The following is a 27,956-nucleotide window of genomic DNA, read 5'->3' as shown; positions in this document are numbered from 1 at the left end:
GGGCCCATGTCCAAGAGTTCGTGGGTTCGACCCCCGCCTGCCAAAGTAAATGGTGACTGATGCACGTTAAATCTGTTGAGTCACAAAGTCTTCCGTGTTCTTATAACAAATCATACCTCCGGGGGTACTGATCCAGGAGTTTCCTAGTCTTCTGGATTGGTTCAAAATTACAAGGATACAGAGTTGAACATTAGTAGTCGTAAAACCAAAAAAATTGGGTCGGCTGTTCAACGACGGTTATAAAATATAAAATAGATATTAAAACTATGTTCTTTTAGGAATATAATGTATTCACTAAAAATTAGTGGTAGCTCTCTCAATGCTGTAAAAACGCTTTATAATGTAATTAAAACATTTAAATTTAAATGAAATAAAATAATTATGTGAAATATAACGTATAAGTAATTAAAAAGTGCTCTGAATTAAAATATATATTATTAACTATGAAAGTATCTATCAGAAATTAAAGTCTAAACTGAAAATTAATAATTAACTTCATAAATACGATATTAAATGATTTTATTTGTAAATTGAAATAAATTTTGCCTATTTTTTATTCAGTCTATCATAAATATCATTTTTGAAGTGTTCCACAGATTATTTTTTTATAATAATTTTCTTAATAAAAGGGTGAAAAATATGTCCGATTGAAAAAGAACTATCAAATTAAAACTATGTAGATATAGTCGTAGATATAATATCATTTTCGATAAGTTCCTCCTCTGATGCTTACGACGTGATGTGTGAACAAGCTTCATATTCTAAGAAGTTTTATTGTTGTGATTTGTGCTTAAATGTACTCTTAATAATTTTACCATTCATAAGAGTTTTCTGTGATTTATAAATTCTAACAGGCCGTGAGGTTTAAACAAATTTAAGAACAATAATATCACAACATAAATAAAGGATATGGTTTTCCATGTTTTGAATGTTATCCCATATTTTGCTATATTAGTGTACAATATCTTCAACGACATCGAAAATGACCTGAAAACCCTGAAGATTAAAATTTGGAAGGGAGGTTGTCAGGGATATGAGTCGCTGGCTTTTGTCAGTTGCTGCGGCAGACAAGGCTTACAAGGGGCTGTCACGCCGACGAAGAAAAAGAAGTGTACAATATCACTTTAATGTTATTTTCAATTTCGTAATTGTATCATAGTTTGCTAGTGGAGTTTTCCAAATTCATTTGTTGTTTGCTTTGTTGAAATATAAATTGAAAGAACGCTTTATAATGTAGTATTGGATGGCGCGACTCCCCACACGCTATTGGCGAAAGCATGCGTTGCCTTCGGTAAAGAGTTCTGCTCTATGCTACCTGTGTCTCGCAGTGGACTGATAGTAAAGACACGGTTCCCAGTAGAGCACCGAAGTCAACAAAACTGGCTGCGGTCAGTAAGCGGGTGGATCACCGCTTTGATTAGTCTGAGTAGGGACTGAGGGTGAGCGGTATCGGTCCTTGTGAAACTGTTCTGCGGTAAAGTATTCGACTTCGCGCGCAGGTCGTCTACCTACCAAAGCAGGTTAGCCATCCCCTCTGCAGAGGATTAGAATTGAGATGGCATGTCCTCGTATCGTCCTCAGGGATGTTTCCCAGACCATAGCCACATCGTGCAGCTCTAGTGCGATGTTAATAAAGTACCGACATACCTACGCCACCTGTAGCTACTACATCTCCACAAAGCTTTGAAAGCTTAAAGCTTGTATTAAATCGCACAGATATATGCAGCAGCGAGCAACTTAGCAAAACAAAAAATTTGATCTCTTTCTGAATCAAGATTCTAGTTATTATTTAGTCTTTCTGAAATAAATATAGGACATTAACTTTTCTAATAAATATAATTCCGAATTAGGATGAGTGCTCCGACTTTTAATGATTCAACTGATGGTTGAGTTTAATTTTTTATGTATTCTGTAATCAGCATTTGGCCATAGAACTGTTTTTCTCATATTTCTTTTAATTATGGTATCTGAGTGGTTTTCATTAATTCATTCGACTTTAATATGAAATCAAATTATAATACTAATTTGATTTCATATTAAAGTTGAAGAAATGTGAGTCGTTTGTAACAATTGTAACGAACCTAACTATTATTTTTTTATAGTAAATGACCCAGAAGCAGAAAGTGCCTAAAACTGTGACGTACGTCGCAGAACATCCCCACGAAATCCTGCAGAACAATTTGTATCTTGAATAGAATTCTCTTTAGCTTTGACCACTTGCTGTTTTCCTGGAGTGATGTTGCTTTAAAAGAGGAACATTTGACACCCTGCACAAATTTCAGCACATTTATCAGTATTCTCCCTCTCCCGTATCTTTGCCATTCTGAGGAGGAAATTAAAGAATAAGCTTTTGGCTATAACATTTTTATAAAATGGGTGTATCAGTGTTTAGCAGACAGCAGGAGAAATCGATTACCTATTTTATCAAGAAAGCTTCTAAATCAAGCCGTAAAAGAATTAAATTCCGAGATTTCCAATTTCATAAAGTTTATGACTTTTATATTTTCCCATTTCAGAAGCAATTTGAGAATTGTGGGGATCCACGATTGACAGAATTGTTCCTGAAAGACCAAATGCTTTCGATGGAGATGAAGAAGTTGTTGGAACAACAGCCAGCGAATGTTTGTGTTTGCAAATGGTGCACCATTTGGGCACTTGTCCCTTCGAAAGATTTTTAAGGCAGCCCTTATTTTAATGTTCGGACCTTCATGTCATAGGTATTTTATTAATAGTTCATCATCGTCGTCATTAACAAAATTTGTACTTCAAAAGTGATTGAAAAAGTAGCAAATCAAGAATGTTTGACTTGGTTTAAAAAATAATGTAGTGTATCTGTGTATGATCCTGTATTTTAATAAGTGAAAATATAGTATTTTAACGTAAAGTTGACTTTTTTTCGCAGTGAAATGCTTGCAGAACATTTGTATAAATTAATAAGTTCTGTTGCAGAACATTTGAAAATATTCTGCTTATGGGGTAAATGATATAGTTACAAGTCAAATGACACTCATATCTTTTGAGAGGTCTGTCAAAAAATTTTATAAAACTATAGATTTTTACTAAACTTTGCTTTAATTCATTAAAATTAAGAGCATTAAGTATTAAAATTAAATTTTAAAAAATAAAACTGGATTTTAAAACAAAAAATATTGTGATGGAATTTTTTTTTATAAAACTATAGATTTTTACTAAACTTTGCTTTAATTCATTAAAATTAAGAGCATAAGTATTAAAATTAAATTTTTTAACAAAAAACTGGATTTTAAAACAAAAAATATTGTGATGGATCTATTTTCAAGACGAAATATTGGTGTAGAATTACTTAAGAATATTTTTATACTGATGCCTGTTTGGTGCTAGTAAGTTTTTGTCAGTAGTGAACAAAATTGTTCGCTTTTTCTTTTGTAAACAACTAGTTTTATAATCATGCATCTAATGATTAGTTACTTTAATATAGTTTCAGGTAGGAACAACAACTATACAAAAATTAATAATTTTCTGTAATAAGCTACAGGATAAGGTACTAAACAAAAAAAAATAGCAGTCTCGGTTATTATTAAAATAAAATGCTTTTATTATTTTAAGTAGTATTTATTAAAGTGAGTTTATGATAGCATAGTAAGAGAATAATAATTCTAGTCACAAACATGTTAAAAATAATATTTTTAATGAACATGTTTAAGTACATCCTTCGTCCTTAATTGCTTTTTGAATTATATATTATCCATTACTGCCAAGTATTAACTGTAAAATATATATATTATTTAATTGTATGAGCTATAAGTAGTAAACATGCAAATAAATTATGGACTGCCAATTTTTAACAGGTTTTGAGTAATTCTGTCTTTTTTAACCACTAAGAACCTACTTTTTATCATGTTATGGTAAAACTGGTTATTAAAATCTAACCTGAACCATATAATTCCAAATGTTATTTTAATGTTTCAGCTATTGAAAAAGCGCTTGATTCCTAAAAGATCAGTTTTAGGAAACAACTCTAAGGGTGGAAACGTATTACTGAATAAAAATTTCTTTTCTGCCCATTATTGAGATTTATAATTTTATTCTTTAGTGCCAAGATCATCATAGCTATTGTATAGGAGAGTTCAGATGAAGGATTTCTGACTGATTTAGAAGATGTGATTGACTGTTGCAAATTCATGAAGCTGGTAAAGTTGCTGTTGATTGGGAGTTTTATTTAAAGAACTATTGCTAATTGAACAGCTCTAAATATATCTTAATGAGTAAATATCTACCTGATTTTTTCATTGCAGGTCCACATATAAAAAAAAACGAGTACCAGAGGTTCACATTTAATAAGGAAGATGCAGATACATAGACAATCAAAATAACAAATAAAATTCCAAGAGCTCTACACTCTGTAAAATCATAAAGCCACCTTCAAGGTTAATGTCTAAATATATACACATAACTAAGAGTAAAAAAGGAAACCACGGTCCACACATGGTTTTATTTTTCTGAAATAACAAATGATTATATGATAGTGTTTTCTTTAAAGAATTATTAAAATAGACTCATATTCTAATTTAAAATGCATTCTTAAAAATATTTTTTCTTATTGAAGAGAAAAGATTCCGTTTATAATTATCATTACGATTGCATCTCATTATTTTTACTTTCTATAAATTATTATTTTCCTCTTTTTATAATGTTTTATGGTACGTTAACATTAATTTTGGTCCCGTCTGTTTTAAAAAAATTTTTTTTTATGGATAATATAATTTTCTTTAAAGCAATACGAAGCTTTAAAATAAATAAATAAATCATGAATGTGGTATAAGTATTAAAAAATACTGTAGTGTAAAAATAAACGATTGGTATTAATTTCATTGAACTCACTAATTTTATTAAATAGTTTCTACGATTAACCACTGAACCAATAGAAGTTAGTAAAAAGTTTTTAAGAACTCAGTTGGAACCATTACATTAATGAATAAAAATTTACTCATCCATTATTTGAAACATTTTAAATTTTAATTCGAAAACTAATTTAGTTTGCATGGAATGCCAGATTTTCTCTTTTCATTAACATTGCTCTTATTGTTTTGGGTATATGCATTTGTCCTGCATTTATATTTTGTTTTGAAAAATGACTTAAGAGAATTCCATACCCTTAAGGAAACTTTTCATTGAAAGTTCTCTTTCATCTCCATAACTAATTTAAAGTGAAGAAAAAGTGAGTTCAGACAAACCTAGAGTAAGTTATCAAGTTTAAATCGCTGAAATTTTTTTTTCTACCTTTAAAAATGCAAACAAATTATTGGAATAAACCATTGCATAATCAGAAGTTATCTTCTCATAACTTATTTTCATTTTGATACTTTTAATACTTTATTACCAGTATTTGAAACTTTATGACTTACTCTAGGTTTGTCTGAACTCACTTTTTCTTTAATTTAAATTAGTTATTTTAAGGTGAAAGAGAATTTGCAACGAAAAGTTTCCCATATGGTATGATGTCCTCTTAAGCATAATTTTGCATTTAATACTATAAAAATAATTCTTCTGTCAGCACTTACAATTGTTTGGACCAAAGCTTAATGTAGCCTTCTACGTTTCATCATGAAGGATACACACATAATATTTAAGTAGTATTTACCTATGCAATTACTGGTAAGAAGATATTTAGACTAAAAATTTCTTTACAATGACAATTAATGAACATAATGTAGCTTGAATTATGGTAAATTAAGAAAATATTTTTGAAGAAATTATCCAGATAAAAAACAATGGATCCAAACCAATTATTTTCTGCTAACCTTGTATTTTTACTTATCAAATTATTTCCTGATAGCCTTTAAAGTTTGAGCCTATGTCAGTGATTTGATTGTCATTCATTTTATTGATGCTGAATCTTTTTTTCAGATGCAGAATGTACTTTAAATCCTCCTTATAATGGTTCTACAAAGTGAGAGTGTCTACTTATTCACGCATTTTGCGAAAAGCTTACAGAAGCACCTGCCTCACCTCAAAAATGGCTGCAGTTTGCCTGATAGTGTAAGTTTTATTTTAATACTGAGCTCTGAATATGTTTGGATATGTATATGAATCTGTTTATGTATCACTGTTTCTTAAAAAAAAAATTTTGTTACAAATTCAGTGTGAAGGAGGATATAGACCCATACGTGTGCAGTTTGTTTCTATAGTTGTGCCATTCCTGGTTTTATGGCCTGCTTATTTGATCCAAGTTTTTGGACGAAAATTGTTTGAAATTGAGGAAAACTTGTTTTGTTTAGAGCTTGGATCGTGTAAACTAGGGGCGCACAACCTTTTTGAGTGAACGGCCCCTTGCACAGCTGGTTGACTAACGAAGGACTGCACATGTATTTGGACATGTTAAGAGCAAATGCAGTAATATTTATTTAAACAATAGTGTTCTAATTTTTTTTATCAGTAAACTTAGTAATATATTTGTAGAAAATTAAAGATGTTCAGGTATTAAAATACATTAAAAAATGAAAAAACTAATACTTTTTTTTTAAAAAAATTGCCATTTTTATCATATTAAAAATAGATTTATCATAATAAATAAATAAACATTGGAGAAAAGAAGTGACTTTATTTATCATATTTTGCAATACAAAAATTCATTTTAAAAATACATTCTAATTAAAAAAAGACTGCAATGCTCATAGAATGCAAGTAGGAAAAAATTTGTTACATAATTTAGTAATATAAATGTTGAATTCCAAGCGTAACAGAGGGGAAATCACACAAGTATTTTATTCTAAAAAATATATTAAATATTTTTGAAAACAAAAATTCTACTAGAATATGATACTTTAGGGTTTAGTATTTAATTAATTGGCATAAAATAATAAAAGAGCCTTATAGTTAAATTGCAAATTAATTAAAAGTACTTGTGACAGAGGGGACAAATGAAATCCCATATTTTTGACATGCACTATTATTTATGCTAAATTCTGTAATTTAGACCATCCGAAACATTATCTGTAACTTTATTTAAAATTATCACATTTCAAGGTAAAATAAATTATTATAAGATTTTTAAAATTGCAAACAAATTTTTTTAAGTCCAAATAATGCATCGTAACAAGAGGACATGGAATGTAACAGGAAGGGAATTATTCTTACGAATTTGACAAAAAGTTAAAATTAAATATCACTATTATAAGTTACTTTTCGGTTATTTAGAGTTGGAGTTGACATCACTGCTATAATTGAAAACCGTGCTACATCTTTGTAGTTATATTTGGAAGTTTTTATTTTACTAGACCGTGTTTAAAATTTTTTTTTAAAAAAAGTGCATTGTTTGTTTCTTTCCCAATTTCAGTTATTTCAGCAACAAAATTAACTGCTAAATTTTTTCCTAGAGTTTTTTACAGTTACAAAACTTTCTATTGCACAATGGTTATAAAGTAAAAAGTCAATTGAGGGATTGTCACAAGTTGTTATGTTTAGTAATTCTATATAGTTATTAGGCAAACAACTATGATTTTAATAGTAAATTCACATTTTCGTGAGTAGCACATACACATTTTATATGGTGTTTTACCTACACATAAAATATGGATAGTTCGTAGTACAGCAAACTTAGATTTGCCAATTTTTATGTTTGGATGGGTCTGCTTAGATACTTGATAAAATTCCATCAAGGTGCACATTTGACTTTGTGGACTTTCTGTCCATTTTCTTTGACAATCATACACTCAGCTCTACCAAAAGTCTGGTAAGAAAATTTATTTGATGAGTAGAAATTTATTACAAGCCTTTTTTGTTTCATCAGAAACTCAGTTACTAAGCTATTTCTTTTGTTTTGGTAGTAAGGTTACAGAATATGCGGAGAACAGTATGTTTTCTTGAAGATACATATAGCTACATATAGATGGCTTTGTTAATACCTTTCCCCAATGCCTAAAGAATTAGATAAAGAAAATATTCTTCCTCAATTTCTAATGCTTGTATCAGTGCATTTTTATTGCTCCTTTATCTTCATTTTTTTTCAATTTATCTATTTTTCTGTTAATTTTTTTTTCAAAATACTTCTGTTATCATAAATATTTGCTTCATATTCTTTATCTTTCTTCTTACAAATACGTATCTTTATTTATCTGAGTAAATATAGAACATTCTAGTTCTATATTCTTTCATTCTTTCAACTGCTGTTTTCCCCATACTGATTACTCACTTAAAAAACTTTTAACTATAAACTAAGCACAATGTCAAATAAAAATTGCACAGCTTTGTATAATAAGTGTGCTCTAATAGTGCAGGAACTGGTTTAAACTAATTGAATCAGGATGCATTAGCACTTGTTTACATTCATAGAGTTCCTTAATGGTCAACTTATCAATTTTGCAATACAGAGGGAACATTTAGTTTTGTCCTCTCTGTTATAGGAGAAACTTGAAAATTTTTTAATTTTTTTTTTCAAAAATGTAACATAACATGCTTGTACTTATGGACTTTATTGTAAAAACCAAATATTAAGTAAAAAGGTTTTTTGTGTAATGAATAAAATAAACTTAAGAGAATAATTGTAACAGAGGGGAAAAACATATATTTGAGATAATTTTTGACTTAAGCAATACGAAAATTTTTTTTAGCAGTAATCACTGCATAATTAGACTCAGGAACAATTTATTTTACAATATAAATCAAGCTGTATGTAAAATCATAATATTTTTAATGGCCTATTCTTCTTTAAAGCAGACAGTTTTTTTTTTGGTAAAATAAGTCGAAATCATAAAGCCTATCTATTTATGATAAATTTTACTATACTCATGCACAGGGTTTGTTGATTTAAATCAGCTTGATTTTAATCACGATTTAAATCATGATTTAAATCAAATGATTTTTTTAAAAAAATCATTGATTTAAATCAACAAATTTTTTTTATGTATATATTGATTTAAAAAGTTAAAAAACAGTGTTTTAAATTATTGATACTTTTATTATTTCTTTTCTTAGTTTTAAAATTTATTTTAAATAAATTGCTGCATTAATTAATTTTAGTTAACGAAATTACTTTCTTTCTTGGTATGTGTTAAATTCTAACACAATCGAAATTACATCTTTAAAACTCTTGACTCTTGAGATTGAAAGTACAGATTAAAGTAAACATTTAAGTATTTTTTAAATTTTTTTTTAGCTTATCTGTTTTGATATAGGATTAAAAACAAATATTTTAATATAAAAATATATAGATTAAATATTTATTTATTTTTTGATGAATGACTACATTTATAGACACAATCTGTTACATTTATTTAGTCATTTTAAAAATCAAGAGAGAGAAAAAAAGGAAATCACAATTTTAAATTAAAATTATGATTTGGTAATTGAAACTTTGTTTTATAGTTAAAGTATTCCTTAAATTCTCTATTTCATCTAGTCTTTAAATTTCAATCATGCATTTGTTTCGAAATAGTTGCTATGCATTCAAAGCTATGTACTATAATGAAAAATTGTTTTAGGTAGTAAGAGCTTCTAAAATATTCTTATAATATGATTTTAATATTAATTTAATTTTAATTAAACATTTATAAAGTTTTTTTTGTCATAAATCAAAGTTCTTACAGTGTATTTGAATAAAAATCAAAAAAATCTAATTTAAATCAAAAAAATCTGACTTCTTTGATTTTTTCTAAAAAAATCAAAAAAATCACGAACCCTGCTCATGCATAACTCCAAAGGGGAATACTTATATTGAAAATGAAAACAAAACCTACTTTTGTTGCTTTAAAAATAGATTTCACTTTTTTTTCTTATCAAAAAATATAATGTTTTGCTTGTAAAAATTGAACATCAAAAACTTTAATGGCACTATTTGTAGATTTACTTTTCTTTTTATTCACTGGCCTTGGGTGGGCCCTGGTCTTCTCCAAGCAATCTCTTTTGATGATTGTTTTCCAGATTTTTGCCTTAAAAGTGTTACAAAACTTATGCATCTCATCTGAAATCTGTCTTAAAATAGAGTACTTGTGGAGTTTGCCAGAAATACTTTTTTAAAGCACCAATCTTCTTTCGTTCTGGTCAGGCAAACTGCTTATTTAAATCTCTAATATTTTGAAAATTTTACTGCATGTTGCTATAGATCTTGTTTTCTATCAGGTTGTCTATAGATCTTATAAATTTATAGATTATATCTATATAGATATATATCTGTTTTAAAGTTATAGATAAAGTTATAGATATGATTTCTATGGTTTTAGAAATTATTTTTCCTAGTGATTTTGAAAGTAATCAATTATTAAATAAAAACTGTTGTAAGTTTCTCCACCACTATGTATTCGTTACGTAATTTCAAAACATCTCAAAAATGTCAGATTGGCGAAAATGCCTTGCTCTCAAGTTCTGTGATATATTTCATAAAAATTTTATTTTTTAAAAAACAAATCCTGCTTTAGTTCACCATGATTGGAAAAACATTTTGCAACGGCTTCAACTATTATAAGCTATGTATGATATAATATTAAATTCAATTCTTAAACCACTTTGAACAACAACAAAAAAAAAGTCACCTGATAAATAAATTTTCTGTTCTGAAAATGGTTTCCTTAACTGCTTTTCAAGCAAATTTTTTTTAATAATCTTATACCTTCCTTACTCTTACTTTTTATGATTTTAAGTTATATATAGGCAATTTAGTTACGTTGGGCTTGTTATATTTTTTTTGAATATTTATATCAGCTACATCTCTAAATGTTAGCGATATAATTGCTTGATTCTGTTTGATCATCCCTTGTTGCATTATGCATTAAATTTAAGACTGCTTAATTTTTTTTTCCTTCTTACTCCTATCAATCCTAGTTGCATTTAAAATCATTCTAAATAAACCTCTCCTTGGAAGATATTTCCATAATTGCTAAAAATAATTGTTTAAAATATGTATTTGAGATCACACTTTAAATTTGTTAATATTTCCTGTTGCGAGAGAGGGAAAGTACTTACTTTCATTCAATTTGTTTTATCACTAAAGTATTATGCAGCAGTAAAAAAGCTTAATTTCTGACTTTGTTTCCAGGGCAAAAAAAAAAAAAAAAAGAAACTAGTGTTCTACACGGTCCTTAAAAGTGCTTTTAAACTGCTTGCCTTTATTTTGAAAAATAAAGACCCTTAAAAGTACTCAATTTTGGTGCAAGGTTTTAAAAAGTCCTTAATTTTTCAGCATCACTATACTTGATAGGAACAATTTTTCAGTTCAGTTTTTTTAAAACAAAGAATCGTTCTCTTATCACCTAGAATTAGACCTTGCACCGAGGATAGAGCATTTTAGAAAGACTAGAACGGATGTGTATGAGGGGGCAACAGGCACGAAAACATATCCTTTCAATTATATATTGGTTCGTTGGTATATGCATTAATATATGTAGATTTATAGATGGCTCTTTTTAATTCAGATCTTACTATTCACGAATAATATAAAAAAAGGAAGAAGAAACTTTTCCTCTTTTTTTTCTCTTCCCCCCCCCATTAGATTGAATTTCAGCACCTTATTTGCAATTTTAATGTTATATGATTCTAACCTCAACTTTCCTCCTTAATGTGTGACAGACTCAGAAAATGAGAAATAGATGAATGATATTTCACTGGACAATGGACTATATTAATAATTTTTTTAGTCATAACATATTTAAAATGTTAATTGTGTTTAATTTTTCTTATCTTTATTTTTTAGTGCTGCTATTCTCTTAAGCTATCCTGGAAAACACAATATTCCTCTTGAATATGTCATTGTTAAGGTAAAGTTATTTCATACAATAGCTTTAATTAATGTATTTGAGATAAAGAATCCTAAGAAATGGTTGCGGAAATATTTATTTGATAATGTAAAAATTTTAGTTCTTATTATTCATGCCTTGAGAATTTGTGCATATATTTCAGTGCATATATTCATACATGATGACTTTTTCCTCCTTTATAATTTGGAAAGTAAAATAAAGTTTCAACATTTTTAAGTAATATTGCTGTGTTTAAAGATTTTTTTTTTAATAAAAAATTTGCTTTGGTTTATACATTTTGAATACCTGTTAGAAGAAAAAATAACTTTTACTTCAGATTTTTTTCCCCTTTTAAAATAATTTTCTTTTTTCTTTTTTTTTCCTACTAGAGTTGAAGTATTCCTAAAAGTTTTATAATAAAATTTAAATAAATTATTTTTTTATGTCGCAATGCTAACTGGACATATTTTCAGGGTTCGTAATTTTTTTGGTTTAAATCACATTTTTTTTTTATACAAATACACTATAAGAGCTTTAATTTATGATTAAAAAAAACTTTATAAATGTTTAATCAAAATTAAATTAATATTAAAACTATATTATAACAATATTTTAGAAGCTCTAATTTACTAAAATAATTTTTCATTATAATGCATAGCGACCATTTTGATACAAAGGCATGATTGAAATTAAAAGACAAGATAAAATAGATAATTTAAAGAATACTACTTTAACTAGTAACACAAAGTTTCAATTAGCACACTTTAATTTTAATTTAAAATTGTGATCTTTTTTTTTCTCATGATTTATAAAATGGCAAAATAAATGCAACTGATTGTGTTTATAAATGTTGTCATTTATGAAAAAATAAAATATTCTATCTATATATTTTTATGTTAAAATATTCATTTTTAATCCTTTATCGAAATATATAAGTTAAGCTAAAAAAAAAACATTTTTAAAAAAAATCTATGTACTCATTGGAATTTTTTTTTCACAAAAGAAAAACTGATAATTTCAAAGATACTGTAAACATATTATGAGAAAAAAAAAATACCAGCTAATAACCCTACTGCTTCAAATAGACTTTGAAAGGGAAGAATGACACTATATCAGGAAAAAATTTCTGAACTCAGCTTTCTTTACCTCATTCTATTTCTTTCACTCGTTCTATTTTTTGGCATATTAAGGTAATTTCTTTTTAATATAACCTCAAGCTTTAGAAATTTCCATCAATAAACTATAATGTAGATTTGAATTCCATACTTTTTTAATCAAAAGGTCATTTCAAGCTGATTTAAATCAACGAACCCTGCATATTTTAGAGAAAATTTCTCAGATCTATCTTCCACCCTTTGTGGGAAGGAGAACTTTGGAGAACAAGATTCAACTTTATAGGCAACAAGTAACATACGTTATGGCATTACAGTCTGATATCTGGCTTCCATACTATCTGACCTAGGGGGGGGGGGGAAGTGGAATATAGGAACCAGAAGCTGTTTGTGAAACTCATTGTGGTTGGTGAAAGAGGAAAAAAATTAAGATTGCTAAAGCAGTTGTCCATACACTTTTACTCTTCCTAATCATAAGTTTACACATTTGTGTTATTTATCCATAAACATTGAATATTATTACACTAATAATTTAAGTTAAAATGGGTGATGGATTAACCCACTGACCATTCTGCCTGTAAAAAATCGTATTTCAACCAGCAGTTTTCCCCACAAATCAAAACCAGTTTTTCCATGTTAGGGGAAATGGGGAGAAACATTCTCTCAAATTTTCCCATTTACTGAACTGCCAGTGGGATTTTGTTTTATCCAGCCGACATTTCCCTCTTAATAGACTGGATAGTTGGGAGCCGAATGTATAATTGCTAGGATTACTGAACTTTGTTTTAAAAAGCTTGAAAGTTAACCTCACTGAGATTTTGGGTTTAGAAATTCTTAGATTTTCTTAGTTGGTGGATCTTGAGCAACAGGAAGACCACTGACCTTGAGGTTGGGTGACAAGGAGAAAAAAAACTTTGAAAAGTTAAAACTGAAGTTGTCACTGCTAAGGAAAGATGTTAAAAGAAGTGTGGGGTTAAGCAAATGTGCTAGATTTTCTGTGTTTTTAGAAATAAATAATTAAATTTTACTTTTTTTTTTTAAAATAAATTATTGAATTTTACTTTTTTTTAGAAATAAATTGTTGGATTTTGCTTCAACATTATTATAATGTGTCATATTTTTCTTCTTCTCTTAAATATTCATCAAAGGAGAACAAAATTTCTCTCTGATGTCATTTTAAAGAAAAAGTATCTTATTTTTTTAAACTTCCTGTGCTAATTTAAATCTTGATTGATAGTTAGTTCTTAAACGCTACGAAAATAAAAACTTCTGATTTTTAATAAAATATGCATTTTAATAAAGAGGTTTCCTTCCTTAATGTTAAAATTTTATACCATTTCTATGCGTTTTTGGTTGTTTTCTAAGTGAAAACCTGAGTTTTTAAAATTGTTTAACATATGATTTAACCAAAGAATTTTGTTAGAATTATGGTATATATTTATTTAATAAGTGTCGATTTATTATTAAAAATATCCCCAAAATTATGATTTTGGAAATGAACTCAAGAAAGCTATTTTTAGATATTAAGACTTTCAATTGCCATTTTAGTAGTTTAGGCAGCCATTTAATATCTATTTATAGTTATTAAGTTTGTAATATAACTTCCTAAAATATTTTTACGTGGGAGAATAATAAATCAATTTATATTTATTTATTTTTTAATCTTTGTTTTAATTTCAGGTTCTATATGGGGAAATTTTCAAATAACCTGTTTCAAACTATCGTTAGGTCTGCTTAGGTTCGCTTTTTCTTGAACTATGTAAACTGCAACCCAGTACAATGCCTCGAGTTGTATCCTTTCAAGTTGCTTTTTTCAATTTTTAGTGTTTTATTTTTATTGGCAAGCATGCAATTATGTAGTGTTATTAGCTAAAATAATTAAAACACATCATCTTCCCTCTCTGTTATTCAGTTTATTATGTTTTACATTAACTGAAATTTAAATATTTATTGATAAGAATTTACAGAGCAACCGAAATTATTATCAACAATTAAATATATATTTGATTTACTTTCTGATGACGTTTGATTTACTTTCTGATGATATTTAATTTATTTTTGAATTTCATTTTAAGTTACATGAGGGTAGTTTTGTTGGAATTAAAGGGTAATTTTTTGAGAAGTTACCAAGTCAATATAAAATATTATTTCTTTTTTAACTCTCTGGACTGCAATATCAGGTTTATGATTCATAAATGAATTGCAGGAATTATACGTCACTTTTATGTGTTTAAGATTAACACATGAATTACTAGCTTTCCAAATGAATTAAAATTAATTTCTGAATTTATTAAAATTGTTTGTGAAAGCACATGTCTGACTCCAAATTGTATATATTCAAAATTAATTTCTCTAATAATAGTAGCAATACCATTAAATTACAAATTGAATTTTGGCTATTTAATAATAAATCACATTTATCAGAAGTATTTATTTATTCAGTTTAATATTAATATTTTTTTATGAAACTGATTACTGTTTTTTTCCCCTTTTCTTTTTTTAAGCATAACTGTTCCTGGCTTTGTAATAGCTATTACTAATCAGTATTTTAATAATGTAGATAATAAAAAGGAAGCAGTATTTAATATTTAATATTTGTTTGTAACTAAAAAAATTATAGAAGTTTTTTTTTAATATATCTGTGTACCTTAATATTATTTTGATTTTGCACTATAGCTCTATTATTTTAAACCTTTGTTTGAATCATAAATTTTCTTAACTTTTACATAGCTAGTTCAAGCAGTGGAATTAATTTATGAAAGATTAGATACAATGAACATTGATTGTAACAATAGGTCAGTTTATTATTTTTTAAGAATGTTCAGAATTTTTTAAATAATTTTTAGCCAAATTTTCTTCATTCAAGTGTATTTTAATTAATTAAAACTAAAATTTTGGCTATGATATAGCTTATCAATTTTTTAGCTAGATAAATGTAAGCACCTAGTCTACAACATTAACAGTTCTTGGAGCTTTATCTTTTAACAACTATGATAAGAATGCACACATAATTTAGTATCCAGTTGGATAATGGGAAAATTTAGATTTTATTTTGCTAAATAATATAATAAGTTTTGTTTGGTTATAATAAATTAATGAATAAATAATATTTATTGCAATTAAATGTCTACTATTTCAGATTTTCTAGTTGGTTTGCTTATCATTTAAGCAATTTTCAGTTTTGTTGGAATTGGGATGACTGGAATGACTGTATTAGTATAGACCCTTTACATCCAAAACCTGTGTTTGTTAGAGAAACCCTGCATTAAGCTTTAAGGTAAATTAATCAACTATTCAATTTAAATACATATTCAAGATAATGTTAACTGATTCTATTTGCGTCAAAATCATTCCTGCGAAATTGTTTTAAATTAATTGCTTAGTTATCTGTATGGAAACAAGATAATAATCTTTCAAATTATCTGAAAGTAGCAAAATTCAGAACAAAATGATTCAAAATGCAAAAAATATTTAAAAGTAATTTTTTTGTATTTTTTTTTTTAATTCAATAAACTATTTCTTATTCAATAAAATAAATGCTTGTAGCATTCAATATAATTTTATGTACTAAAATCCTTTACAATTAGTGGATTAGTTATCAAATCATTGGTGAATTATGGACCAAATTATAACAAATTACGCAGACTTCGGTTCTAGATTAATAAAAAAAATATTTTATGAAATGAAGAAAACAAATTTAATTTATTCATATCTGATTAATTCTTGAAATATTGTACCAAACATCTGTTATTATTTTTTTCAAAAGAATAATTTGTGCAATGTTTAATTTTTTTTTAATATGATGCCACACATTCTTCATATTTAGTTAGCAATATTCAAGCAGTTTAAATCACTGTATTCATGTTAATTATATAGCAGCATGTATGCTTCTTTCTTTCTTCATGTATGCTTCTCCCCTAGACTTTCTTATTATCAAAGAGTGACTGACTTAGTGAAAGAAGGTTAATCTTGTTCCTTTGAGACCTGTGACTTCTTTTAAATATGGACAAGAAGGGGCTGGTGAGATTTTTAATTCACTTTTAGATCAAATGATGATTTTAATTTTCGATTATTTATTTAATGATGTTTTATGTGAGTTATAAAAAAAAATATTCTATTTATATGGCATTTTTTTCCCAAAATTGTTGTTTAACTGTCAAACTATTGTTTTTGTGTTTAAATTGTTAATTTTATTTATGGTAAGCTGCAAGATATTAACATAAGTATGTTCAACCAGTGAACATTTTAAAGGTTGCTTTGGAAGTGCATTTTGTTCCAGTGTACTTCATTGTGTCCACCCACCATTATTAAACTCAATACTTGTATTTGATCAATCAATAAAACATTTTGACCTTTATTATGCTGTGAATTGTAATATTTAATTACATCAGACAGAAGATATCAAATTATGAATTTCTGAATTTTATAGGCTGACTGTAACTCATATTTGACAACTTTTCCACATTTTGTGTATAATTTTATTTTTGCAAAGTGGTTACTTAATTTATGCGTTTTTTTTTATTTAATTTATAGATTTATTAATTTGTATATGCTAAATATTGTTATACATGAAAAATATAAACAATTAATATAAATAAATTCCACATACATGTAAGTGTGTAATAGTTATTAAATTGTTAAACATCCGGTAAAGAAATATTTCTATCTGTTATTGTAATTCAAATGTCATTTCTTTACCATTTTGAAAAACTCTCAGAAAAGTAAAAGTTGCCAAGTGTGCCATAAGTTGGACAAGCTTGTATTAAAAAAAAGAATTAATCTTCGGTGGCTCATAATGTTTGTTTCTTTATAATTTTTAATAATATTTTAATATGCATAAATAAGGAATAACTAAAACACTATTTTTTATATCTGATTAATTTTATTAGGGAAAAAAAGTAAGAAAACACATTTGTCAAGTTTCACCAATTCTAATATATATATATATATATACATGCAAAATTAATGAGTCAGAATCAGGAGGAAATTTATATCTTTTGGTGAATTCACATTTTTGTTTAAAATTTTTTTTAAGGCTGTCTGAAATGAAAAAATTGTAATTATAAAAATATTTGTAATGGGAAATTTGACTGAGTAATTTTTCATGATGCACATTGTGTTACTATAGGCAACAGCTATACAAGGAAAAAAAACAACGATAATACTAGAAGGATTTTTTTTATATCAAACTGTGTGTACAGCTTAAGAAATTAGGTATTCACTTTTGAAATATTTTTTTTTCTAAAAGTATTAAATCCATAATTTTGTTTTAAAAATTAATGAATAAAAAGAATCTTAAATCAAGAAGAAACTCATAATAATTAGGTTTTGTGTCATTTACATCACATATCTATAAAAGAGTAAACTAATCTCTATATATAACAATGATATAATTTAGATTGTTAAGTAAACTGAAATGATTTGTTATATTTTTATCTTTTATAAAATCATCCAAAGTCTGTTGTATATCAGTTAATATTTTTTGTATTTTTGACTCGTTTCCGTGAACATTTTTCCATTTTATTTGTTTAATTACTAAAAAACTTAGGACAAGACTTTTTAAAAAAATTAGTCTTGGAAACTTTCAACTTTCTTTCCGGGTCACAGTACACTGATTGATAAACATTGAGTACATGCAATGCTGTATTAAAATTAATATTGCATTATAATAAATATTTTTCAAACCAAAAACTATTTTAGAATAGAATAATCAAGTTAAAATTATGTGAGATTTGTAAATATGTTAAAAAATTTTAATTAAAAAAAAGAAATACAGCATGATTTTGTGGATTTCCAGAAGTGTTGCCAGGCACTGTTGCAGCTCAGCAATTGAGAGGTGCACTGCTGAAGAGGCCTTGCCGCTTATTAAAGACTTACCTCTCCTCTCCAAGAAGATAATGGTACATACTTCTTTTTTTTTTTATTGTTGTTATTAAAACTTTTATATGATCTTTAATTTCAAACTTCGGCAAATGTTTGTAAAAATGCTTACTGCAATCCCAGTAAATGTTTTGAAAAATATTAAATGAATTATTTCAATTTAAAAGAAGAAAATATGTGTTTTTTTTTTAACATATCCCCACTTTATACCGTGTACCCACTTTACCCCACCTGATCCTACATAATGCTATTTCATTTTGGCACGGTATGGCCTATTCCTGCTGGGTCATCAAACTCTTTATCTAAATCTAAATTACTTATTGTTTTTCGTGTGCCTAATTTTTTAACTTTTTATATGCACCAATATTTGATTTTGATTCTTTATTGCCTGTTTATTATTATATTTTAAGTGTCATTATATCTATATATAGATATATTTTCCTGATTTTTGTAATATGTATTGAATTTGTTACATGCAGTGGAACCTACACACAACCCTTTGAAAATCGATGTATTTGTGCAGTCATTATTAAATTATACTGATAAATCATTTTCTCATGCATTTGCTGCAATAGCAAAGTGAGTTATTTATTTCCTTGAATATTTTATTTAATATCTAATGGGGTTTTTTTTTTTAGTCAGTAATGTCAATATGTATTGTTATAATACAATATGATTCTTAAAAAGTTAGTGCTCTAAATATCAGGTTGAAAATAAAATATTGATAATAAATACTTTTTATTTGTCATGAAATTATTGACATATGAATTATCATAGGGTTTGTTTTCTTGTTAGAAACAAGCTGTTGTTCAAATTGGTGGTTTATATAAGATAATTTATTTTCTCAGTTTTTTGTATTTAAGTAAATTACAATATGTTTTATGTGGATATCATGCTGTTATTAAAGTCTTATCCACATCAGAAGAAGCCCAAATTTGTATTTTGCGAAGCATGTTTGAACTCTGGCATGCTCATCAACAGGTTTGTTCATTTTATTTTTTATTGCATTTTCTTTTCCTTTCCTGTTAAATTTATTTTTATTGTTGACACCTCAACACTAATTATTGATGACTGATGCATACAAAAGTTTGGACCCTCTTAAAAAGTAATCACATCAGCAGGAGTGGAATAGATTAAAGGTAGAAGACTTGTGATCAATTGCTGAAGTGTTTGAGCCACTGCTTCTCTGCAGAAAGCTGTCACTTTGTAATCAATTAAATTTATTAATTAGTAAGAGTCTACTTTTATTATAATTTATTATATTTTGTTAATTCATTATTTTTAATGAAATTTGATTAAATATTGTTTGTCCAGGTTTTTTTTTGTTTTGTGTTTTGCTGCTCCCTGTTTATAAAAATGTTTCATTACATGCTTCTAAAGATAATTTTTATTATTTTTTATTTTATTTCAGATGATGGTAGGGTTAGTTACACAGTATTTGAAAGGTAAAATAGTTGAATGTTCTTCTGTAGTTAATTGGCTCTTTTCCAAAGAGATGTCCTCAGAATTTCTTAAGCAAGTATTCTTTATTATTATTATGAGACATTTGACTTATTACTTGTTTATATGAATTTCTAATGTATGTTTATATATATACCTACTGGGTGTCCCATAAATGTTGCGACAAACTTCTGTGGGAAGTAGGTTGGGCACATCATAAGGTTTAAGAATTACCTTGGAAACCATAATCGGTAATGTCATCATACACTGCTGGGGCGCTTTATTATGGACATGTTGTGCTTTTGAATTTTTTCTAGAATATTTTAATTTCATGTTACTATTAGTTATTCTCGAGAGTTCCATTAAAATAGGCTTATGAACTGCTGTTTTATCGTAATTTAATGATTAGGCAAGCTTGTCCAGTTTGCCAAATCATTAAATTACAATAGAACAGCTAATATTGTACTTATTACAATGTTGTACAATAATTAATAGAAGACAAAAAAATGAAGATATATATAATGATGAGAATGAGAAGAATGATAGATAAATAAAAGTACCTGATGTTCACGGGCACAGGAGGTAACAGTTCATAATAAGAATGCCCCCTTAGCAGCATACGATAACATTTCTGGTCATGGCTTCCTAAGTAATTCTTAATCCGTATGACATGCCCTATTCCCCTAGAAACTTGTCACAACATTTATGGAACACCCTGTATGTGTATATATATGCATACATATACAATGGATCTCCGGTTTTACGTTGTTAGTTTCATATGTACGTTATTTTACATAGTATTTAATATGCATAATAGCTTAGTCATAACAAAATACATTAATTTTTTTATCAGTAATTTGATAAAGTATAATACCGAGCATAGGGATTTGTTTTGATTAGAGATGAATAAAATAGTCCACCAGACTCCAAAAATTATTCGTAGAAACTGTCATAAGAGGCATCTATTTATAACACCCAAAACTACTAAACATATTCCAAAATATCAGAAATGTGTTTTAAATTACTACAAAATAAACATTTCTTAATGATTGTGCTAAATCTTTTTTTAGCTGGTATTTTTTATAAATTTGTGAGATGTGTTCAAAATAAAATTTAAAGAAATATTTGGTTGTAAAAGTTTAAAATAAAAAAACACAAAAGTTTGGATATTGATTATTCTAAGTAGTTTAAAGTTATTGTTCTTCATACTTCTAAAGTTTAAAGCTGTTTCTTCAAACAAACAAATTCCGAAAGTGCAAAACTGTGCTGTTCTATATTGTTCCTAATAATCAATCATACACTGTAATTAATTAACAACATTATGGTTCTTTTATATTATCTCAAGTTTTGAAAAATTATTTTATTTTAACTGGTCTTTTTTAGTGACATAAAACTCTGATTACATTAAAATTAGTCTCACCGAAATGCATCTTCATTTGAATCACTTTTTTGTATAATCGTAGTAAAAAAAGAACATTTACTTAGTTAAATAAGTATGTATGTATCTGTCTTTTGATGAATTTTTATATCAACTTAGTCTATGTGTACATTTTGTTTTAAGCTCTTTATTTTTTCATTATATATTTTTCTTATAAATATGGATGTATTTATATTAACTTGTTTTGGAGCTTAGTTTGTTTTCTGTGACATATGTTATATTTGTAAGATATGTTTATTTAATTTATTATGTATGAAATTTTAAGATTTTTTTTATAAGTGTTATTTTTTATATGAATTTTATGCATTTTTGTTTTTTCTTTTTTAAAATAAAAAAAATCGACTGATTTATTAAGAAAATAGTAATGTAAATTTTATATTATTTGTTAATAAGATTATTTACTAATAAAGTAATTTATTAAATAATAAGAAATGAGCTAAATGTATTGGATGCTAGATTAAAAATGCCGCAAGTGTCAAACAATGATGACCTAAAAGCCAGAATTACTACCGCAATAGCCTCTGTGAATGCCGATATGCTTGCCGCTACCTGGCGTGAAATTGACTATTGACTTGATATTCTCCGTGCGATGAAGGGGGCAGACGTGGAAGTTCATTGACAAGGGTCATGAAACTTTTTGAGCATATCTAACCATTTATGTTATTAATTTTAATCTATCTTTATTTTTTTATGTTATTAAACATCAAAATGGGTCCGGGACTTTATAAACACCCTGTATATCTAGAAATTTAATGAGTAATTTTTAGAATCAAAACCATTTTTAAGTCTTGTTTCAGTACAGTGCCTCTGTCATACAAATCCACCTAACAATAAATAGTATCATTAAAAATTTTCATTGGAAATAAAGTTGATTTTATCAAAGGTAATTTACTTTTTTAATGGTGTATTTATGATTCATAAACTCTGTACTGGCAAATATTAATTTTGTAAATTAACATAGATAAAAAAAATGCACTAAGGAGCAGAAAAGCTTAATTCTTTTTCCTGAATTAGTAAAGAAAGTAAAATTTAAAATCTAAAATTTAATATTTTTCTTAATTATTTTGCTCCCCTTATCAAACAAGGAGAAAGTCTATTTGTCTATAATTTCGTATACCGGTAATCTATTTAGCATAGTTATTTTCATCTAATTTTGTATGCTTTTATTTTTAAAAAAATGCCATCCCTAAGAAAATCTTGAAGTATGGTCTATCTTTAAAACTCTTATATCTAATATAAATCTCACAAGGAAACCTTGTGTACTTTTGCTTTGTTAGCTATACATATTCTATAATCTAAAATATATAAAATTTCCTCTTATCTCCAAATTGTTGAATTTTTAATGCAATAAGAAATGCCCATTTCAAAAAGCCTGGCTTTTAGATGAAGCATTTTCCTCATGGTTGGAAGCTATGCCTGATAAATTTTCAGCATATTGCAAACTTTGCAAATCATCATTTAATCTTAGCAACATGGGGAAGCAAGCTGTGCTTAGTCACACAAAAGGAAAGCAGCATAAAGAGGCTGTTAAAGCTTCATCCTCTCTCAAAGTAAAAGATTTTTTCACTATGAATCAGAAAAATTCTGAAAATGATGTATCATGTGTTACAATTGAAGAAACAAACGCTTTTGAAGCAAGTGGCCAATTAGAATTAAACAATTAAGTGCAAAAAAATTTGAAACTCAAAATGTTGCAAAATTTTTAATTCCTGACTCAGTAACTAAAGCTGAAATATTTTGGTGCCTCGTAACTGTAAAGGAACACTTATCCTTTAGAAGTGCATCAAGACAGCTGAAATTCTGTAAAGTGCTATTTTCAGATAGCAAACTTGTTGAATAAATGCAATTAGGAAAAACCAAAATTGCATACACTATAACGCATGGTCTAGGACCCTATCTTAAAAATGAACTTGTAAAAACCTTAAATACTTGCAGTCATCTTGTCATTTCATTTGATGAGAGCTTGAATAAAATTTCGCAATCTAATCAGATGGACTTATCAGTCAAGTATTGGAATAGTAAAAGAAATGAAGTATTCACAAGATACCTAACTTCAGTGTTCCTGGGACATTCAACTGCAACCGATATTTTGAAATCATTCTTAGAAGGATTATCTGGAATTGACTTAAAAAAATGTTTTCCAAGTGTCAATGGATGAACCAAATGTCAATTTAAAATTCATAAAAATTTTGCGGGATGATTTGAAGTCTTCACCCATAGTTATTTGAGAACTTGGAAGTTGTGGACTCCATTCAGTTCATTGTGGCTTTAAAGCTGCTGTGAAAATAAAGGATTGGGGAATTACAGAATTCTTAAGAGCTATCTATAATTTGTTTAAAGATGTCCCTGCATGTAGAGCTGATTATATCAGTTACACAGGAAGCAAAATATTCCCTTCTACTGTTCGATGTGTAGAAAATGTAGATGTTCTGTCACTTGCAATTGAAATTTTTGCCAAACATCACCAAGTACGTAGAATGCGCTATATCTAACAAAAAAAAATCAAAGTTTTGAAACGTTAATGAAAGCTATTTAAGATCATTTAATGGAGTGTAAATTAATTTTTGTGAACCGTTTAGCTCAAGAAGTAGAACCTTTTTTGACCACTGTTCAAAATAATGCACCATTAGCATCATTTCTATGAAATGACTTTGAAATACTATTATTAAATCTTGCTCATAAATTCATTAAGGAAGATGTTCTTAAAAAGGTATCAATAACAAAGGTTGATTTGGTAACTGACGAAAATCTCAAACCCTTAGAGAATATAAAGTTTAACTGTGAAGTAAAAGCTACTTTGAAAAAAAAAATATAAAAAATGTTTTCAGATTTAATGCTTTAAGAAAATTATTACAGAAGTTGATAGAACGATCACCACTGAAATGACAAGAGCCATTTCTATATTAGATCCTTCTGTCTTCCTTAACAAAAGTTAAACGTCTATCATGGAAATTCTTATGGAAAATAATTGGATTTCAGGTAACACTGCTGATAAGGTTGATGCAGAATTTATGTGTTCAAATACATTTATTATTCAAAAAATAGATACTCAGGAAAGAAGTCATTGGGTAGAGATTCTGTCAATGATGCAATGGAATTAAAAAAATTTGTAGAATTAATTCAGATCCTTTCGCATGGAAATATAGAAAGGGGATTTTCAATAAATAAAGAATGTATTATTGAAGACCAATCTGATTTAAGTTTGGTTGCTTTGCGGCAAGTATATGATGTGTTGCAAGATGTTGAGAATGTTGCAACATTTGAAATCAGTAAAGGCAGGATTCATGCTGCTCGAAATGCACATGCATTATATATTGATACTATATACTGAAAAGAGAAAAAGAATTAGAAAAAACAGAAGTTCAGAAAATAAAAGAAAGAAAAACAAAACAGCGGGAATTGAAAGAACTGGAAGCTAAAAAGCGGAAGATAGAAGCAAAAACTGTTAAAGAACTATATACTGTAGATAAGGAAATAGAAAAACTAAAAAAAGAAATATAAAGTTTTAAAAACTTAAGTTAAATATTGTTAAGTGTTATACATAACTTTTGTATTTGTGAATTTATAATAATTCAACTTTAACATTTCCAGTGTAATAATTTTCCAAATAATAAGAATAATTAAACTAAAAGCCAACTTGTGGATTTTTCCTAAAGTTCGGAATCTAATTAAATTCTATAGAAATTAAACCAGTAACCCAAGGTTCCAAATATTCTTTCTCCATAAAATTGTTTATACTTTAAAATAAGAATAGTTCTTAAGATTTAAAAGTGTATACAGATTTTGTATAAAACAGATTGCTATAGATTGAAATCAATGATAAATTAATGATATATATATATATATATAATAATAATTAAATAAATTTCTTTTAAATTATTGTTGTGTATTGTTAATTACTACTCATTTAATATAGATGTTCCATTCATGCTTCGAAATAGGGGAACGAATATAAAAATTTGGGAGGATAAAGTTTTTTTTAAATTAAAAATCTTAAACTTTGATTGTATTAGGTTTAAAATATGAAATTTTTTAATAATTTAAAAAATTCTCTTATTTGTTTTTAAGTGTTTTATTTTCAGTTTGCTCGTAATGTATGTCATAGTAGGCAAAAGTATCGAGAAAATTCAAGTAGTTTGCTTGCTGGTATTTCCAAACTAATTACTTATCTTGATTAATCCTAATGGTTTTTGTCAAGAATATAAGTAAAAAAATACATTTTGAATAAAAGACTTAATAATAATAAAAAATTTTCTTGCGGGTTAAATAACACGGTAACCTGCCGGGAAATTTTAAGATTTTTACCTGGAAAAATCAGGGAAATTTGAAACCAGATTTGAGTGGCCACCCTGTTTATCTCACAAAAGTCATCGTACACTTTAAAAGAAAAAACTCTTTCTATTAGTAAATATTCTAATTTTTCTTTAAATTAACATTTAGTAGAGTTTACTTTCACATCTACAATTATGTGAGTTTAAAAATTTTACAGAAACTTTTACAACACTCAATTGTGAATTTATGAATTTTTCCACAAATTTTATAATTTTAATCTCTGATATGAAGTCCTTCTTTTAAGCATTTTATCACATGTTTCACAGTGCAGTAGGACACAATGAACTAATTTAACATATTCATTACTGATTTACCTCTTATGATGACAAATAATCAAATTTGGTCTATTTTATTATGACTAGGAGTCATTTTTGTATGATAAAATGAAATATTACGGAGTTAGCAAGCAAAAATTAAAATATAATTTTGCTATTAGAAGTTTGATACTAAATTGCTAATAAATAAATAAAAAATTAAATAAAAAATAAATAAAAAAATTGAAGCAATTGATGATAATTTTGATTCTGAAATACGAAAACATTTAACTGTACGATGGAGTAAAATTTTTGTTACTATTTCATTATTAATGTCTTAAAAATTAACTTTTGCTTTGTTTTTAAAATATTCCATGCAGTTTTGCTAAGAATAGATTATACGTCTTATTATCAAATACCCATTGTGAAATATTCATTTTAATTGATGAATATTTCAATAACAGTTATAAGTGAACAAACACTTTTGGGAGCCACTGTAATTATAAAAATTTATTGATATATAATCACCCGAAACGATTTTCCTTTGCTTAATGAAAATATATTAAACAATACTTATCCAAGGTTTTATTGGTCATTCTGTTTTTGCCATTTTGTAGGTACGCTTTGAGCAAATACTACTTAAAGTAACACATTCAAAAAAATTTTATTCAATAAAAAACAATATATTCTGCAAGCTATACATATTTTCTACGCGTGTCTTAATTTTTAAAAAAAATTAATGTTGTACCAAAACATTAAAAAATAAACAAACAAAATCTTGTCAAGAAAATTTTTTTTTCAAGATGATATGTTAAAAAAAAAAATGACATTTCGAATAAGATATTGTACAATATAGACACTTTTCTTGTAGACATCCTACACTTTATAAGAAAAAAAAAACATTAACCTGGAAATTTTAAGATTTTTACCTGGAAAAATCAGGGAAATTGGAAATCTGATTTGAGTGGCCACCCTGTATAATTTCCTTACTTAATTATCAGTCCTGAATTTCATAAAATTTCTATAAAATTTGAAACAATCACAAGTGGGTCTAATATAATTACCTTACTAAACCTTGCACAATTTTCTCTAACTACCTAAGTAAAATTATTAAACAAGGTTTTTCGTAGATTATCACTAATACCCATTTAGGATTTTAGAATTTATTAATCCTTTATTTTCACAATTTAAAGAGTTGTGCTTTTAACTGTATACTTAACCATCAGTTGAAATCTTAATAAGGTATCTTGATTGCAATATTAATTTGAAGGAACTTGTTCTCTTCTAGCTTTTGCCTGGATTCTACTGGTGATTCATATTTGTCCCGGGGAATAGTCTCACAGCATTGTCTGCTTAAAGCTTTTCTGTGAGATATGTTTACCAGGACTTAAAGTTTCTACAGTGGCTTATGCAGATTTTCATTTACTGTGAAAAATATCTCAGTGCCATAACAAGATGACATATCAGTCATTAATTTTGCAATATGTATTATATATAATTATATATTTTTTTAAATTCATAAAAATAATTAAGCTCTTTATTTTCTGGCACGGTTGCCAGTTATTAATGTAATTGAAGTCTTCAACCAGAATTTTAAGATAACATGACTGCAGACACTAACTGCAGAATTTTAAGATAACATGATTTCTATCTATAAAAATGATTCTATTTTACTGCTGATTAAGCAGACAATATTTATAAAGAAGACTGCTCCTTTTCTCAGGATGTTGCCACTAGTAGTGGTCATAGATCTTATATGATTGCACCTTCATAGAGTCACCCTGGCTATCAATAC

At 27.1% G+C, this 27,956-nt stretch overlaps 1 protein-coding gene across 2 annotated transcripts; it reads left to right on the top strand.

Moving 5' to 3' along the window:
* The first annotated feature begins 1,570 nt into the window (after positions 1-1,570).
* Positions 1,571-27,528, top strand: LOC147802118 (nuclear cap-binding protein subunit 1-like). Of its 2 annotated transcripts, XR_015429547.1 has the most exons (10): positions 1,571-1,885; positions 4,073-4,169; positions 5,887-6,018; positions 11,663-11,726; positions 14,498-14,608; positions 15,548-15,612; positions 15,957-16,094; positions 16,739-16,837; positions 18,615-18,717; positions 20,109-27,528. XR_015429547.1 is itself a non-coding variant. In XM_087152627.1 (9 exons), exons 4-6 carry the CDS (start codon positions 14,597-14,599, stop codon positions 16,084-16,086), a joined length of 207 nt encoding a protein of 68 aa, XP_087008753.1. In that variant the 5' UTR covers positions 1,610-4,169; positions 5,887-6,018; positions 11,663-11,726; positions 14,498-14,596; the 3' UTR covers positions 16,087-16,094; positions 16,739-16,837; positions 18,615-18,717; positions 20,109-27,528. The 2 variants fall into 2 exon arrangements, 1 of the variants encoding a protein (XP_087008753.1); XM_087152627.1 differs by having other exon boundaries at positions 1,610-4,169.
* Positions 27,529-27,956: the final 428 nt, after the last annotated feature.

This window comes from Parasteatoda tepidariorum, chromosome 10 (assembly GCF_982258835.1).
Source record: "Parasteatoda tepidariorum strain Cologne lab strain chromosome 10, Ptep-v5.0, whole genome shotgun sequence".
NCBI lineage: Eukaryota > Metazoa > Arthropoda > Arachnida > Araneae > Theridiidae > Parasteatoda > Parasteatoda tepidariorum.
This window is presented reverse-complemented; position numbering and strand designations above follow the sequence as displayed.

Coding starts and splice junctions, on each gene's coding strand:
- LOC147802118 (XM_087152627.1), top strand. Junction 15,613..15,956: donor AACATTGATTGTAACAATAG/GTCAGTTTATTA, acceptor CTACTATTTCAG/ATTTTCTAGTTGGTTTGCTT.